This window comes from Paraphaeosphaeria sporulosa, assembly GCF_001642045.1.
Source record: "Paraphaeosphaeria sporulosa strain AP3s5-JAC2a unplaced genomic scaffold CC84scaffold_19, whole genome shotgun sequence".
Classification (NCBI taxonomy): Eukaryota; Fungi; Ascomycota; class Dothideomycetes; order Pleosporales; family Didymosphaeriaceae; genus Paraphaeosphaeria; species Paraphaeosphaeria sporulosa.
Window position 1 is genome coordinate 40,957 of NW_017253378.1, and position 14,506 is coordinate 55,462.

The 14,506-nt window shown below is 53.6% G+C and overlaps 4 protein-coding genes across 4 annotated transcripts; all 4 read right to left on the reverse strand.

Annotated features, from left to right (window-relative positions):
• Positions 1-4: 4 nt before the first annotated feature.
• On the reverse strand, positions 5-2,424 carry CC84DRAFT_1158620 (uncharacterized protein; the record flags this gene model as incomplete). The annotated part of the gene is made up of 3 exons (XM_018177056.1): positions 1,910-2,424; positions 1,004-1,861; positions 5-953 (listed from the first exon to the last, which is right to left on the reverse strand). Coding segments are annotated over exons 1-3 (2,217 nt in total), but the record flags the coding sequence as incomplete, so codon positions are not given.
• Positions 2,425-3,803: 1,379 nt separating this feature from the next.
• On the reverse strand, positions 3,804-5,001 carry CC84DRAFT_1170031 (uncharacterized protein). Its single transcript, XM_018179820.1, has one exon. The coding sequence runs from the start codon at positions 4,603-4,605 to the stop codon at positions 3,853-3,855; it is 753 nt and encodes a 250-aa protein (XP_018028933.1). The 5' UTR covers positions 4,606-5,001; the 3' UTR covers positions 3,804-3,852.
• Positions 5,002-5,597: 596 nt separating this feature from the next.
• On the reverse strand, positions 5,598-7,660 carry CC84DRAFT_1200477 (4-coumarate-CoA ligase-like protein; the record flags this gene model as incomplete). Its single annotated transcript, XM_018181666.1, has 2 exons — positions 5,598-5,834; positions 5,879-7,660. The coding sequence occupies 2 exons, from the start codon at positions 7,658-7,660 to the stop codon at positions 5,742-5,744; spliced, it is 1,875 nt and encodes a 624-aa protein (XP_018028934.1). The 3' UTR covers positions 5,598-5,741.
• A 4,578-nt stretch (positions 7,661-12,238) lies between these two features.
• CC84DRAFT_429785 (uncharacterized protein) lies at positions 12,239-13,649 on the reverse strand. The gene has a single exon (XM_018186213.1). It carries the CDS (start codon positions 13,477-13,479, stop codon positions 12,307-12,309), a length of 1,173 nt encoding a protein of 390 aa, XP_018028935.1. The 5' UTR covers positions 13,480-13,649; the 3' UTR covers positions 12,239-12,306.
• Between the last annotated feature and the right edge of the window lie 857 nt (positions 13,650-14,506).

Genomic DNA, 14,506 nt, shown 5'->3' on the forward strand with positions numbered 1-14,506 from the left:
TCGCCTCATGGCCTCCCATTGAAGCCGCCTGAAGCGTGTTGCCGTAGTATCCACCCTGAGTGTTGACCTCGGCGCCCTTGTCAATTAGTAGTTCTGCTGTTATACAATGTCCGTTTGCTGCTGCGAGGTAAAGTAAAGTGTGACCTCCACTATCCTTCTTTGTTAAATTAGCTTCTCTCTCTTGTCCTTCAAGTAAGAGCAGAGCCTCTAGGATACGTGATAATCCAAACCGCGCTGCAAGATGTGCTCCTGTGCTGGCCTTGGGATATTCCTGGCTATGACCGCTGTATGTATACGTTGGAACCAAGAGCACCTGCGTAGCGCTCGAAACTAAGCAGCTATTAGAAAGGAAAGAATAGGCTAGCTCGCACGTGTCGCTCTCCACCTTCGCAACATGCTCACCCCAATGTTTCGCTGCATAGTCTAAGAACTTGCTTTGTTGAAGCCGCTCTTTGAAATCCTTGTCTGAGGAGCAGCTTCCTGTCTTGAAAAGATCGAACGATAGATAGGTGAGGCATGTTGAGGCTATCTGCACCCGAGCATCGGGATTCCACATGTCTCTAACACGCTCAAAATACTCTTGCGTAGTATAATGCACGAGCCGGATAACAGCACTTTCCCGATCCACGACGACAAGGCCAGCACACACGGATACCAGATCTTCGAAGTCAGGTAGGTTGTCGGAATCGAGCTCCGGTTCCTTAGGCTCCACCGCTAGGGCACAGCATAACTCAGCTGTAGTAAGTGGCCTCTTTGCGTACGTAATCCACGACAGGACCTTTTGGGCCAGTTCGCGGTGGCCGTCCAACTGGCTCTCAATTCTCTGCAAAGCGTCTTTGTATGCATCGTCAAGCGCAGCTGAGCCTTTCGAGAGGTTAGCTAGCGTTGTCTTGATTTTTTTTGGGGTCGTCTTGTCTGACAAAGAATCGATGTGTAGGCGAGCTAAAAGAAACCTAGGAACTCATTAGCCTATAGCACGTCGCAGGGCGGACACATGACTTACATGCCGTCTACTCTCTCTGGAATCTCCTCTTCCACCATTTTCTGCAGCGTACGGTCACGTTGAATGCATTTAGGCAGTCGGTACATCTGGCCAACCACAAATCGCCTTACATCTTCATTGCTAGCCCGAACTTCAAGCCTCTCTGTCTGTTTAAATTCGACTTCGATCTCTGGTATGAACCGCGAGGTAGCCAGAAGGCGGACATCATGTCCCGCTTGCAAGCTTCGGAGTTTGGCCAGAAATAGGTGATGATTACCGTCGTTGCCTCGACACTCATCTAGAGCATCGACCACAATATAGACAGTAGAATACTTTGCGACTATTTCTCTGAGGGCGCCAAAGATCTCCTCAGGTGATGGCTTCGTACCTCGGTTCGTATGCTGCTTGTGTAGTCGTTCTACAGGCTCTACCATCGACGGTCGACCCTGCAATAGCTGCTTAGCGATAGCTGCTAGCATACTAGAGGCATCCTGCTCTGCTTGTACTTTATAGTTGCAGTACACATACGCAACTCCGACCGAACTACTCTGCGCAGAATTTAGGAGGTGGTCAATCGCGATCGCTGCCACCATTGTCTTGCCGGCGCCAGGGATCCCTGGGCAGAAGAGAGCCCCCCTCGGGACACCGATCCACCTTGTGAACTCGGGTGCGTCGAGAAACCACTGGCCCGTTCCCTCCTGTCTGCGACCTATGATGTCGGATTGCTGGGCGGGGTATTCAGTAGGCGAGATCCATTCTACCATCTTGATGTGCTTTGCGTCGACTTGTTCTTGCTGGATCTTGTCTACTCCAGCATGTATTGCGGGCACGTGTAATCGAAGGATATTGGTATCATCTTTAATAGCTTGGGACAATTTACTCCTAAAGGTAAGCGATATAACTTTATAGTGCTACATGAAGGCTTACAAGTGGTCCATCTGTAACGCAATCCCCACAAGCGCTTTTAAACGCTCAATTCGGACTAATATACCAGCGATTTCTTCCTTCTTGAACTTCCATACTAGCGCTTTACCTGCCTGTTGTAATTGACCTCCACCTATCATCTGAATCTGGAGTGCTTCCAGCGCTTGCTTGAACTGGTCAAGCGGTCCATTCTCGACTCCCAGGGCTCGGACAGCGGTGTACCACTGTGGATCGGCACTTCCCTCTTCAAGACGAAACCTCAGATTAAGAAGGAGACTATGTAAGTTTGAGGCCTCAACCGCGCACTTTGCACGATCTTTCGAAGCATCTTTGACGTCGTTGAGATATCCAAGGACCTTGCCCGAGAGCTGGAGAACTGAGATGATGCTGGCTGCGACGCTGAGCGGATCCATACCCAGAAAAGATCGACGGACGAAGCAAGTGCGTATAGGGTAGCTGATGGAGAAGTAGGTGGCATCGTGTAGGCGGTAATATCGTAAGCGCCCAGGTTGAGGGGGTGCCGCTGCAAGGCTGAACAGCTGCATGCGATGCGCGCTGTGCTGCGCCGCATCTTATCGATATGACCCATTAGGTCCAACCACGCAGCACCAGAGGCCTCTTCCATCTCGCATCAAAGGGCACAAAAACAACTTCTCTTGTGGGGCAAGTTTTACGTCGTGTCTCATAAATGTGGCGGGCATCGACTGGCGATACCTAGTGGCAGGTGTTTCTTAAGTTGCTCTAGTCACGTGTGTCAAAGACAGGTATGTCTGCCTGCATAGCTATAATCGCTGATTTCCCTCCTATCTATATAAAACACCCTGAAGCATTTAGCTGTACCACTGCGTGATATCAATCAATGACTTCGCGTTCCCGATCACTCAAAACGTGGATAAGTGGTCACATGATAGCTATTTTTAGCAAACTTGTTCCCAGGTGTCGTGCCAGGTGTCGTGCCAGCTGCCGTACCATACCCGTCATACAGATCATGATCGCGCGAAGCAAGCAGCCCTGCGCCACGACCGCAACCAGGGAGGCAGCCCTCGCCCTTCAATGCGATACATTATTGAAGTGAGTTAAGTGTAAACGCAAGGTTCGCCCCCAGCCACAATTTCTACGACATTTGTGAGGAAGGCATCTGTGCAACTATAGGATCCAGATCTAACTGAAGTATACATACCGATTGGTTTGGATCTAATAGGATGGTGGGTCGGAGAGTGGTGCTGCTTGAAGAATTTTGTGGTTCTGCGTGGTGGGATATTCTAAACGTAGGGAGGGAGGTTAGGCTAGGGAGGTGAAACGGGTCTCAATCGCTCTGCACATCGGGTACCTCATCCTCAGAATGAACCAAGGTAAATCGGATTGTTACTCCGAGGCTAAAATGTCGTCTCCAAGACGTAGGACAATTCCAGTAGCAGGACGCACTACGACGCTCAGCGCCATAGTATGGCATTATCAGTGGAGAGTAGGTGGATTTCGCCGAGGAGACGCTGTCGGGTAGCTTGCGTCCGCCTTGGATGCGCAGTCACTATTTGCGTCTTGATATGACTTGTACTGCACCTGGTGATAAATGGCCGCGCAGATACATCATACAGTCCACCATTACACGTCACTTCATCAGTGGATTTGCGAGGGCGATAGATTCGTGCGGGAGCTGCGGAAGTAATCAACCTGAACTTGAGCGTGGATGGGCACTCGAAAAGCAAATAATTATACTGCTGGAGGCCGCTACAAACATGAGCGTTTACAGAAGATGGGACAGTGCAAGACCATGAAGATATATCGGGGTATCAGTCTTGGGTATCTGGTCGCGATGCTAATTCTAAACTACAAAGCCTGCTTAGTTATTCAATACATCCTATGACGTCTACCGCGGCACGAATAGCCAATCAGATCCGTTCAAACGCCTCGCTAAATGCATCCCAGAAGTGCCTTCCCACAACCCTCTAGACGCTCTCCGCATACCCCGCCTCCTTCCCCGGCCCCGCCCCCACCTCTCTCTTCTTGAACATCTTGTCGCCCAACTTGTCCGTCACCGCATCCGCCTTGTCCCCCAGAAACGTCTTCACCGCCCCATACACCCCGCTCACCAGCCACAGCACCGCATTCAACAGATCAATCCAGACGGCGGCCTTCATCGGCGCGGGCTTGGCGCCCTTAAACACGTCGCCGTTGTCCCTGTGCAGAAAGATGCCGGCAAAGACGCCGAATGCGACGAGCCAGCACACAAACAGGGCTAGATCCCAGGCGAAGGCGCGGTACGTCTTGACCAGCTTCATCTTGCCGCCGATGAAGGGGATGGCGGCGAGCGGCGTCGCGAGCGCGAACAAGACGGCCGTCGCCGCGCTCAGGCTGGAAATGGTAATGGCAAAGAGCCACACGGCGGCGCCCTCGTTGCTGTTAGCACCGACATAGAAGCCGCACGCTATCAGCGCGAACAGGAACTGCAGCCCGCGACACACCAGCCGCGGGACCACCTCGAACGTCTTGAGCCACGTCTTGGCAACCGTCTTGCCCGTATCGGCGCCCTGCGTGTACGCCGTGTGCCCGGCGGCGCGGCCGACGTCGCGCGCGTCCATGCCGCGGAGCTCGGTGGCTGTCGCGTGGAGGTTTTTCGAGGTTGCGTGGAGGTCTTGCGCGGTGCGGGCATGCTGGGCGGCGGTCTGGCCGAGCTTGATGGCGGTGCCGAGTTTGCCCATTTTCGAGGTCGAGTGGCTGGCGGGTACGGAAGTTGGAGTTGCAGGCTCAGATGTGTGGTCGTGGAGGTGGCGATCAGGGGTATCGCTATCGCTATCGATATGCTGGATGGATGCAAGGGCAACCGGTGCCGCGCTATGTAAGATATGCAAAAGAGAAGGAAAAAGACAGAAGGAGATTCGTGAGTCAAACTGAATGAGCGTTGTGTTTCTTCAAGAGAAGAGGCCAGGCAAGGACGTCGCGGCCGCCGCTCTCATATACCAGTCACGCATCAAAGCCGACGTTGTGAAGGCCAGCAGTGACTGAGAATAGAAACGCGCAACCGCGAACAAAGAGCACGAGAGCCCCGCAGCCAGTCACGACGTGTTGGCGGCGGCTCAAAGCGCGGGCGTGTCGGCGCATGGCTGCCAACCAGCGCGACAAGCCGTCGCGATATGGGCGCTTTGCGAAACGCGGGGGGACGGTCGCCGCTACCTACCGTGCGCCAATCGCTGCCCTCGCACGCCGCTCCTCCAGCGAGCGGCCTCACCAGGACCGTCCAACGGCCACCAGAGCCGCCAGCACACGCACGGTCGGCGCGCGATGAAACGGCATTCCTCGCCGCTCCAAGGTTCCGGTGTATTCATTCGCCTCTTTGTACCGGCTGAGCGTGACTCGTCGTGAGTCGATTGGGGGTACCTCGGTCTTTTCCAAACCGGGAATAGCGCACCACTCGCGCACCCAGGACGGTTAGACCTCCGGGCGGCAGCGCAACCGCAGCCACCATCAACACGGCTTCGGTCCTGCCGCACGCACCAACCCCAAACTCCGATACAATCCAAATGCAGATGCGATGCGAGTACTGAGGCATATCATGACCGTCCATGAAGTCACTTCGCTTGTCCGTCGGCCTCTTGGCAGATGTACTGGAGCGTGAGGTGTGTCGTACCTATCTAGTATATACTTGGGATGATTAGTGAGGTATAATTAAACAGGTAGAATCTACAGTCAGGCCAGAGGTAGTCTATACCAAGGCGGAGTGCGTGCGTCCCTCGTACTCGAATATTGGAAGAAGGGCGGTTTCAGAGTTTGACATAAACAAAGTAAAGTATATCCTGCACAGATATCTCTTGAGCCATCTATAATCACGCTACGTTATCTACAGTTTCGCCTGGCCTTCTCTCTTCAACAGCGCATGATACTGGTCACGCATCTCCCTTCGCAGCATCTTTCCGGATGGTGTTCTTGGAATCTGATCTTGTCAGCATCATCCTCGCTCCTCGGGGGTGTACATACCGAATCCACCATCTCGATGCCGCCAGTAAGCCATTTGTGCTTACTCAGCCTGTTCTTTACCCATGCATCCAGCTTGCTCGCAACGTCTTCTTTACGGAAACTCCTCCCATTGTCCGTGAGAACGACCCACGCCCGGACAAATAGGCTCCCGTCTCCCCTGCCGTTGTCCACGCCGGCAACACACGCATCTCTTACCAGGTTCTCAGGGTGCTCAAGAAGCGTGTCCTCAACTTCGGTCGCTGCAACCTGCAACCCCTTGACCTTGATCATCTCCTTAAGCCGATCGAGATAGTGGATCCTGTCGAACTCGTCACGCATTACCAGGTCACCTGTTCGCAACCACCCGGGCTCTGTGAAGATGTCGGACGTAGCCTTTGCGTCCTTGAAGTAACCCGGCGTCACGACTGCGCCGCGCGCCCACAGCTCGCCCTTCTCGCCCTTCTTTACATCTTGCAGTGTGTCTGGGTCCACGACCCTGCCCTCCATCCCGGGTAACAGATACCCTATGGACCCTGGCATGGCGGTCTCCAGACCAAAAATGCCAGGCGTGGCAGGCGACGCGATGGATGCTGCTTCGCTCAGCCCGTAGCCCGAGGGGATCGGCATATCCTTTCCCTGCGGGAGTTTCTGAGCAAGCTGGTACGCGACGTCTGGCGGGAGATAGGCCGCACCGCTGACGGCGCCAATGACGCTGCTGAGATCATACTTCTCTGTGAGCGGCGACTGCGCGAGCTGCCGGATCAGAGGCGGCACCAGCGGCAGCGCTGTGATTTTGAACTTCTGGATCGCCTGCAGGGCTTGCTCAAGATCCCACTTGGGCAGCAGGATTGTCGTGTTACGCACCAGGTTCACGCGCAGGTGCCACAGAATCATGCCGTACGAGTGGTACATCGGGATCACGCCAAGGGTGATGCCGGGCGTCGCGAACGGCTCCACGCCCATGAAGCGCGCACCCTGCACGGCTGTCGTGAGCGTCTGGATGCCAGAGTGATAGCCGTTGCGGTGCGTGATCATCATCGCCTTGGGCAGTCCGCTCGTCCCGCTGCTCTGGAACAGATAGGCTAGGTCGTCTCCGCCGCGCATCGCCCACGCCCGCTCCGGAAGCCGCATGCCCTCGCGCACCAAGCTCTCCACTGTGCGATGCCCGCCCACGCGCTCCATCGACCCATCTTCACTCAGCACAACGACCTTTGTCACGTCCAGCACCAGCTTCAGCGGCATGTCGTCTCCGGCTCCCGTTCCAAGCCCGATTGCTTTCCCCAACACCCCAAGCAGTGACTCGTGCACCATGATCGATGTGACCTGCATCTTCCTCAGCACCCACCACAGCTCGTGCGGTGTGCTCGCCGGACTGATGCCCCCAAAAACCACGCCCGCGCGCCAGCACGCGTGCACTACCATCGGGTAGTGGATCTGGTTACGGGAGAAGAGGCCCAGGATTTCGCCGTCGTGTTTGTCGTCGGTTGGACTTGGGCCCAGGGAGAGCGGGTTCGGGCCATCGTGCCGCAGCACCCGCGCGAGTGCGCATGTGCGCGTGTAGAACTGGTGCAGGGAGACGGACTGCTGCGTGATGGCGTTGATGAAGAGAGGGTAGTCCTCGGGCAGCGGGGACCTGGGTGGGAAGCAGAGCTCGTGGATGTTGAGGTTGTCTGGGCTAGGCGGGAAGGGGCCGAACGGCGAGGCGAAAATGGGGTTGGCGTGGGGCTGATACTTTTCATGTGGTGAGGGCGGATTGGGGCCGATGAAGCGGGACCAGTGGCGTTGGAGGAGGTGGTGGGGCATGCTTGTGTTTGGTGGGGTGGGGGCGATAACGAGGTGGTCGCAAGGCGCGTGCGTGGCGATAGGAGCTGCGCATCGACACTGTGTGTCTAAGCAATTTGGCGGATTCGATGAATCGCGGATTGCTGCGACAGTCTGATGGGCTGAACACTCTGTTGGTCGATGTGTTGAAGTCGTCGGTTGTTCCGAGGTACGCGAGGCGCAGAAACCCCGCATTATTCTAACTTGAAATCTAGACATCGCGCTTGCGAGTCATTTGGCGCATGTGTATGCGCGTCATTCCTCTAGGTGCTGCGCATCGTCCAAGCGTGCGCGACTAGAGCAGCGCCAGATATACTGTTGGGCATGTCTGGCTAGCGTTGGTGGCTTCGGACCTGCATGGGAGGTATCATCGTTCATTGCACGTACCGCTGCCTGAGGAGGATGCGCAGGTCCACGGCCATATATGACCAGGGGCGAGTCGCGACAACATTCGTCGCGCACAGGTTGCGCGGGCCTTCGTAAGTGAATACTCGTGCATGGGATCGACTGCGCTGCGTGGCGACGCTGAGCTGCAGCCCTCATAGATACGAGGAGTTACTCTTCTTCGTTGAGAAAAGGCATGTCCTGGGTCAACGTTGCTGCGTTACCCAAATCCAAGTAGAGAGTAAGAGAATAAGGACTGGGTCAGGATCGTGGGCAGACGTGAAGATGGCGTTTGAAAAAATCTCTGAGACCGGACCGTTCACGTGTCGTCATGCAGTTGTAGGAATCTCGATGCAGCGATGACATCATGGCTCATGAGGTCGAAGCATGGCTAATGAGGTCGAAGAAGGCGGAGGGACCGAGTCGTTCGCCGGTATAGCTTGAAACCTAGCAGACTTCAATGCTGGGCAAGTTTTGGAGGTTGTGTCGGATGTCAAAGGGGCATGAGCTGCTGGATTAGAAGACCGAACGGTATTCGAGCCGGCAATGGGAGTGACACCGTCAGTGGCGGCATGTGAGCGTGCTATTGAAGTGGCAGAGGGCGCAGCATTGTTCCATGGTCGGCTCTCGGGTCGAAGAGTAGACTGGGAGGACTTCCCAACTGACGCTTTCCGAGACAAGGACGTCCAGTCCGTCAATAGCAATAGAGAAGGCACAGTCCCGTTATTGTCCAAAAATCAGGCCGATCGAGCACCAGGTGGAAACGTGTTGAGCTGCGACGATGTCTTTTTCGACCGCATCTGGGGATTGTACCCGCAAGTTGAAGGAGAGCTGTCCTCGTCAGGCATAGGAGAGCCTTGATAGGAATTTGGGATCCCACGGATAGGTGCTGACATTCGTGGGAAGACGAAATACGGCGGCTCTGGGATCGTTTCTGGGATCCAGCAATCTCCTCGCACCTGGAACCCACCAATTCCGGTCGCAAGGTTAGTCGAGTCAGGTGAGATAAGTTTTTCCTCCATCCAAGTCTGTCGCTGGCATGGCTCAGCTGCATGTTCAGGTTGATACAAGGCGTTGATACAAGGCTGTGGATAGGGCTGGATAACAGTACGGACGACCCTGTCCCAGATCCACCGTGTGTTCTGTTGGGGCAAGGTGTTGGAGATGCGGCGCGTGGCTAGCTCCAACGTTGACGCTAGCCACCTCATCTGTGCCAGACCCGCTATCCCCGCTCCGATGGCCTGGCGGGAAATAATTGAGCCCCCGGACTTCTTCGTCATGAGACGATGTGAAAGGAGCCATGGTGACGAAGATTGGTCGCTTGCGAATTTCTCGGCGTGGAATCATGTTGCGAGGGTGCGCGAAAGAAACCGTGGTGAATACGGGCCTGTAATGGAGACCAGTTGAGACAGTCCGCCGTTGTCTGCTCCAGACCAGGATTATTTGCCGTAGGTGTATCTATTGGTTTCGCGCGGGTCAAATCTTGTGCACGGTGTAAGTGTATGGCGAGCTGCGGTTTGAGACGAGCCGGCACGGCTGACGAGGGCGTAGGGTGATTTTATCGTGGAGTACAGTGCGAGGGTGATAGGAACCGGCAATGGCGCAAGCGACATAAAAAAAATAGCTGATCTATCACGTGTATTTGGTCTGTGTCAGGTTATATGAGAGAAGCTGGTGTCCTTTGTGAATTTTGCCAGCCCTTTGGATAGCTTCACAACGAGTCAATATTGTGAATTAGAAAATAGTATATTGCCCTTGCGGAACGACCCGGGCGAAATTAGTTCGCGAAACTCTAGAAATTCTGCGATATTGCGCGACTGGCTCCGCTTAACTCACACACTGGATAGTTTGGAGATGGTAGAAGATATAAGGAAATGGCGCAGTGAATTACAAGCCTACAGGCTTCCAGTTTAAGGCACGAACTCTGGCGCAACAAGGATCCGTATCGCCAGCCTCAACCGAGAGTTCAACATCACAACTCATATGAGCCAGCTCCGAGGAACTAGCATCGATATGGACTGAGAGTAAACGCCCTTGCAAAGATATTGTTTCTTTCTCCGCGGCTACTGCAGCTGCAAACACTGACTATTAATTTAGACACTGATAGAACTCGGGACCGAAATGCATGTCCTGCCACCCATCCAGCTTTGCCCGTCATTGAGCTTTGTGCGAGGATGCCCGACTGTAAGCCAAGCGTGCCGCTCCACCTATGCGGTCCGGAGTATACTCCGCAGGGGAACAACATCACAGATGGGATACTCTGCCGATAGCGCAGTGCTGCTCTAACGGTCTCGCAAGAACACAACTGCTGAAATTTCTACTACTCTTTGCCATCCCATTGCGCCAAGATGTGTTGTTACGATATGCATTCATCGCACAACACTTTATACTCACAAGAGCTCCATCTCCACACTATTCGAGTGGCGAGAATTAAGCCTCTGGGCGAAATATCCTGAAAAGGCGTAGTCGCGGTGTTGGCTTATGTCCTGAGGTTGGCGCACTTAGCATGGTGCATCGTGGGCCGGCCAGTGGCAGGGCTGACTTAGTTGGAGTTGGACCGCGAACTTGTACACCCGTACAGTATTCAGGAATCTTCTCAAAACACTTGTACTACACAATTCGTGATGCACTCACATATAAAACAGAGTACGGTTGACTTGGCATTGAAAAGGCGATTTCTGCCGTTCGTGCAGATCATTCCTACACAAACTCTCATGCGCTGAAGTCCTGCAGTATAGTCTGACCAGAGGAGGTTGCGACGCGATGTGCTGGCGTACACAGTGCATTCCATTCTTCGATTTGACCGGTATGGATCCAAGACATTCTTTTTGCAGTGATGGGAATCGTATGCGACAAGAGGCGAATGGGAAAGAATGTATCGAATGAAACCATCGCTTCGTGCGCAGGCACCCAGGAGACATAAAAAAAATGCGAGCCGACGGATAACTGCGCTATGTCGTTAGATTGGCTATTCGAGACGGCTTGTCACTTCGCTGTCGTCAAGCCAACATCTCCACAATCTTGCACTGAGGGTTGCGGGACGATGGATGATGGCATTCTAGAAATTGATGAAATGGCGACATATCCTCGGAGCTTGAAGCAATAAAGAAGGGATGGATGGCAGGCAATGTGACCGCACGCATGTTGTGAGAAGCGTTGTTTCTTCGCAAACTCCCGGATCCTCACTGAGTAGGCATGGGATCTACGTGCGACAACACATGCAGCCCAAGGCTCCAATGGCCGGACAGTGCGCAGTAGACTGAAAAATTTAAACTCATACCAAAACAACAGCGGACCGCGTCTGCTCTGGCATAGCTGCTCAAATCTCACTCGCGTCTTCGTAGACATCCGACTCCTGGAAGTTTTCCTCGGACAGTCTTGCGCCTATCGCATTCCTGCATTCCTTCTCGGCAGTCAAGTGCGCCAAAAAAAACCCCATTTGCGGTCGTATCTGCGCTGCGACTGGAAGGATTACAAGTGAGTGTGGCGAGCGGTTTGATCTCTAGAGCGAAAGTCTGTAGAGTTGCCTTTGGCGTCGCGGCGCGAGCCTGTTCAGATGACGCGGTCAGACTGCGAGAGAATTCTGCATTGAGTGAGCATGTGTTATGTGAGTGTATTTGGAGTAACATACTCGTCTTCTTGCCTGGCGTCGCGGCAGTACTGCTGCCCACAGCGTCATCCGCATGTCGCTGCCATCCGAACCAAAGCCGGCAACAGAGCCCTTGCGGCTCTGTCAAGGCGTGGAGTTCCCAGTTGATCGCAGACAGGCGATTCGAGGCACTATCACAAAACGAAATGTGGAACCATCTCGACAAGAACCGGAAACCCAAGCTAGATCATGTATGGCGCCCGACGGTCCACCGCGGGACCCAACGGAAATTCTATAAATCTTCGCGCAGCAGCCAATCAGCATGCACCCATAGCAATCTGGGCTTGTTGGACAACGTTCATCAGCCGTTCATACAGATCTATCATATTATCTCAAACCCGAGCCGGTTTCTCCCTCTGCTTGTTATTCTGTGTTCGGGTCCATTTGAACACCCAAATACTGGTGCCTGCGGTGGACGTGTTTGAGTGGCATTTACTCATCTGGAAATACAGAGAGTAGACTCCAATGTGCCTTCATCCAAGTGCATATATTCGTAAGCGAATGGATGGTTCGGAAACTCCTGGGTTATCAATCCCTAGATGGGAGTAGATGTGTCTCTGATCACTGGTAGTGACCGCATCCAGCCAGACCTCTATCAATCACTGTCGCTATCCAGTCGCGGTGGTGGTGCGATCGCCATTGCTTCTCTGTACGTCGGCAGCCCATCGCCCTCCGAGGACACAGCAGGCAGTCTAGGCGGATACAAATGTAGATCGATATAACCTCCACGTACTTTGACGTCGAATTTCTCATTGGCGCACTTTAGGATACCGGTGATCTTGAGATAGTAACTCCTGCTGATGTTATATGTGTTGAAGGTTGGATGTAGGGTCCTCGGGAGTGTCGCGTCGAAGGTCTGCTGCCAATTTTCGCTTTCCAAGAATGGGCCATCATTGGTCCAAGTCCTCGTCCAACACGTGCTCTGCTGGACGTGGTTATGCGGGTGGAAAGTTCCGTCCGCTTGGAGGGATGTGCGACTTTTCAACACGACAGATAGAGTCGCTAGCGTCACCTGCGGCGGTCGAATGACCGTAGATTCTTCCGACAAGTGCGCTATGGTTGTAAAAATGCGCAATTTGTGCCCTACTAGAAGACAAGTTGGAAACGAGACGTTGAACTGGAATGCCGAGCATGGTAACTTGCTGCTCTGGAACACTGACTTGACTTTCTCTCTCCGCGTTAGACATCGACCCTCGTTCTCTGGCAGCAATAGAAGACTCCGAGCCATGAACTTCTGGTTCCAAAGTTTGTCCATCTGCGGTGGGAGCTCCTGGTGGTGTGGAAAATTCGGCACGTATTTCACAACCTTCTCTCTCTTGTGAAGGACGACTCTCGACTGATGCTTGAAAATGATTGCAGCGATCATGTACTCCACGAAACATTTGGCATTGACCGAGAAACTAATATCGTCGGCCCGGAAAGTTGGTGGCGTACTGCCGTCGACGCTCGCCGCCCGTATGTCAGGTGGTGGCAAGAAGGTAGGAAAGGCGATGGTGAACGGCCAGATATACTTCTGGCCTGGCTCCAATGGGGTGGATTCGGCATTTATAACAGTCTTTTGAATAAACAAGAAGTGGCGGCCTCGATACGTCGCGTTTCTGTTATTCTTCTCGACGATCTTGGTCTTGGTACGACCAGAGAGGACCATGCGGATCGAACCAATCAGCTCTGGTTTGGCATTACGCAGGACAACATTGCCGTTGATTGTATTCTCGACATTGAAAATAGTGCCACCTTCAGCTAGTTCAATCGTGATTTGCTGTTCCATTTCGCCACGTATGGATCTTCGAGATCTTTGACGCGCTGCTCACGATCAAAGACAGGTGATCAATTTTGAACGACCAAAGCCGAGGAAAGCCTAAAGACACACGTCGATTGCATGCCTGTCGAGGACTCCGGAAATTCGTGGAGTGCGAGTAATTTTAAACGTTCTGTACTGTTGAGACTTCGCGATGAGGTAACAAACTTGGCTTCTTTTGATCCAGTCAAACTGAGTCAGCAGGCCTGCTATAAGCGGCCGTTCGGTGCCGAGGGCAGGATTGATGTTGCTTGGCTGGAATTGCCGACAGCTCCGATTGGTTTAAGCTCCTGTCTATGTGGGTCGTACTGTCAGTATGACCCACACATTTTAGCCCCCACAGCCATAGCCTGCTGGTCTTGTTGCCGATCTTCCGGCATCAGAGCCTTGAAATCTCGGTTCGCACTCTGCCGGTGAGGTAGTCCTCTACACTGAATTGATTGGCGGGCTCCAGGAGGCAATCCAAAGGCCCGTAGATGGTCAGTTCCCCATGTCGCACTGGCCGACTTGGGAATTGACCTACCGGCCAGGAGCTTGAGGAAAGGGAACGCCATGACGGCGTTACTCGGGTCCTGCAGCTTCCTCACCCCCAACTGGACGGGTACTGAAAAATCCGCCCTATACGAAGCGTAGGGCCGATGGATGGGGTAAAAATAGTTCAAAGAAGCCAAAGACTACTCCGGATCAGTACGAGGGCATGATTCGCTTAGAGGCCGAGGATGAGAAGCATATGATCAATGTCTGGTGAAGCTTTGACATTGCACTTTCGGACCCGAATGAAGCTCATATTCTCGGCTCCAACCCCATATCCACTGCTTTCCATACCAGTCAGTGGTGGAAAGATGGAGATCTTCGCCTGGGCAACGACTGGATTGCTCCGGTCTTTGCTCGAGAAAACTGGCTTCTAGAAGGATTTGTAAAGAACCCAAAAATTGGTTGGGGACGCATGGAGTCGGTACTGAGGATGGCATAGCTCTTCATTACGGTATCGCAGGCT

Coding starts and splice junctions, on each gene's coding strand:
- CC84DRAFT_1170031 (XM_018179820.1), bottom strand. CDS start 4,605: ATGGGCAAACTCGGCACCGCCATCAAGCTCGGCCAGACCGCCGCCCAG.
- CC84DRAFT_429785 (XM_018186213.1), bottom strand. CDS start 13,479: ATGGAACAGCAAATCACGATTGAACTAGCTGAAGGTGGCACTATTTTC.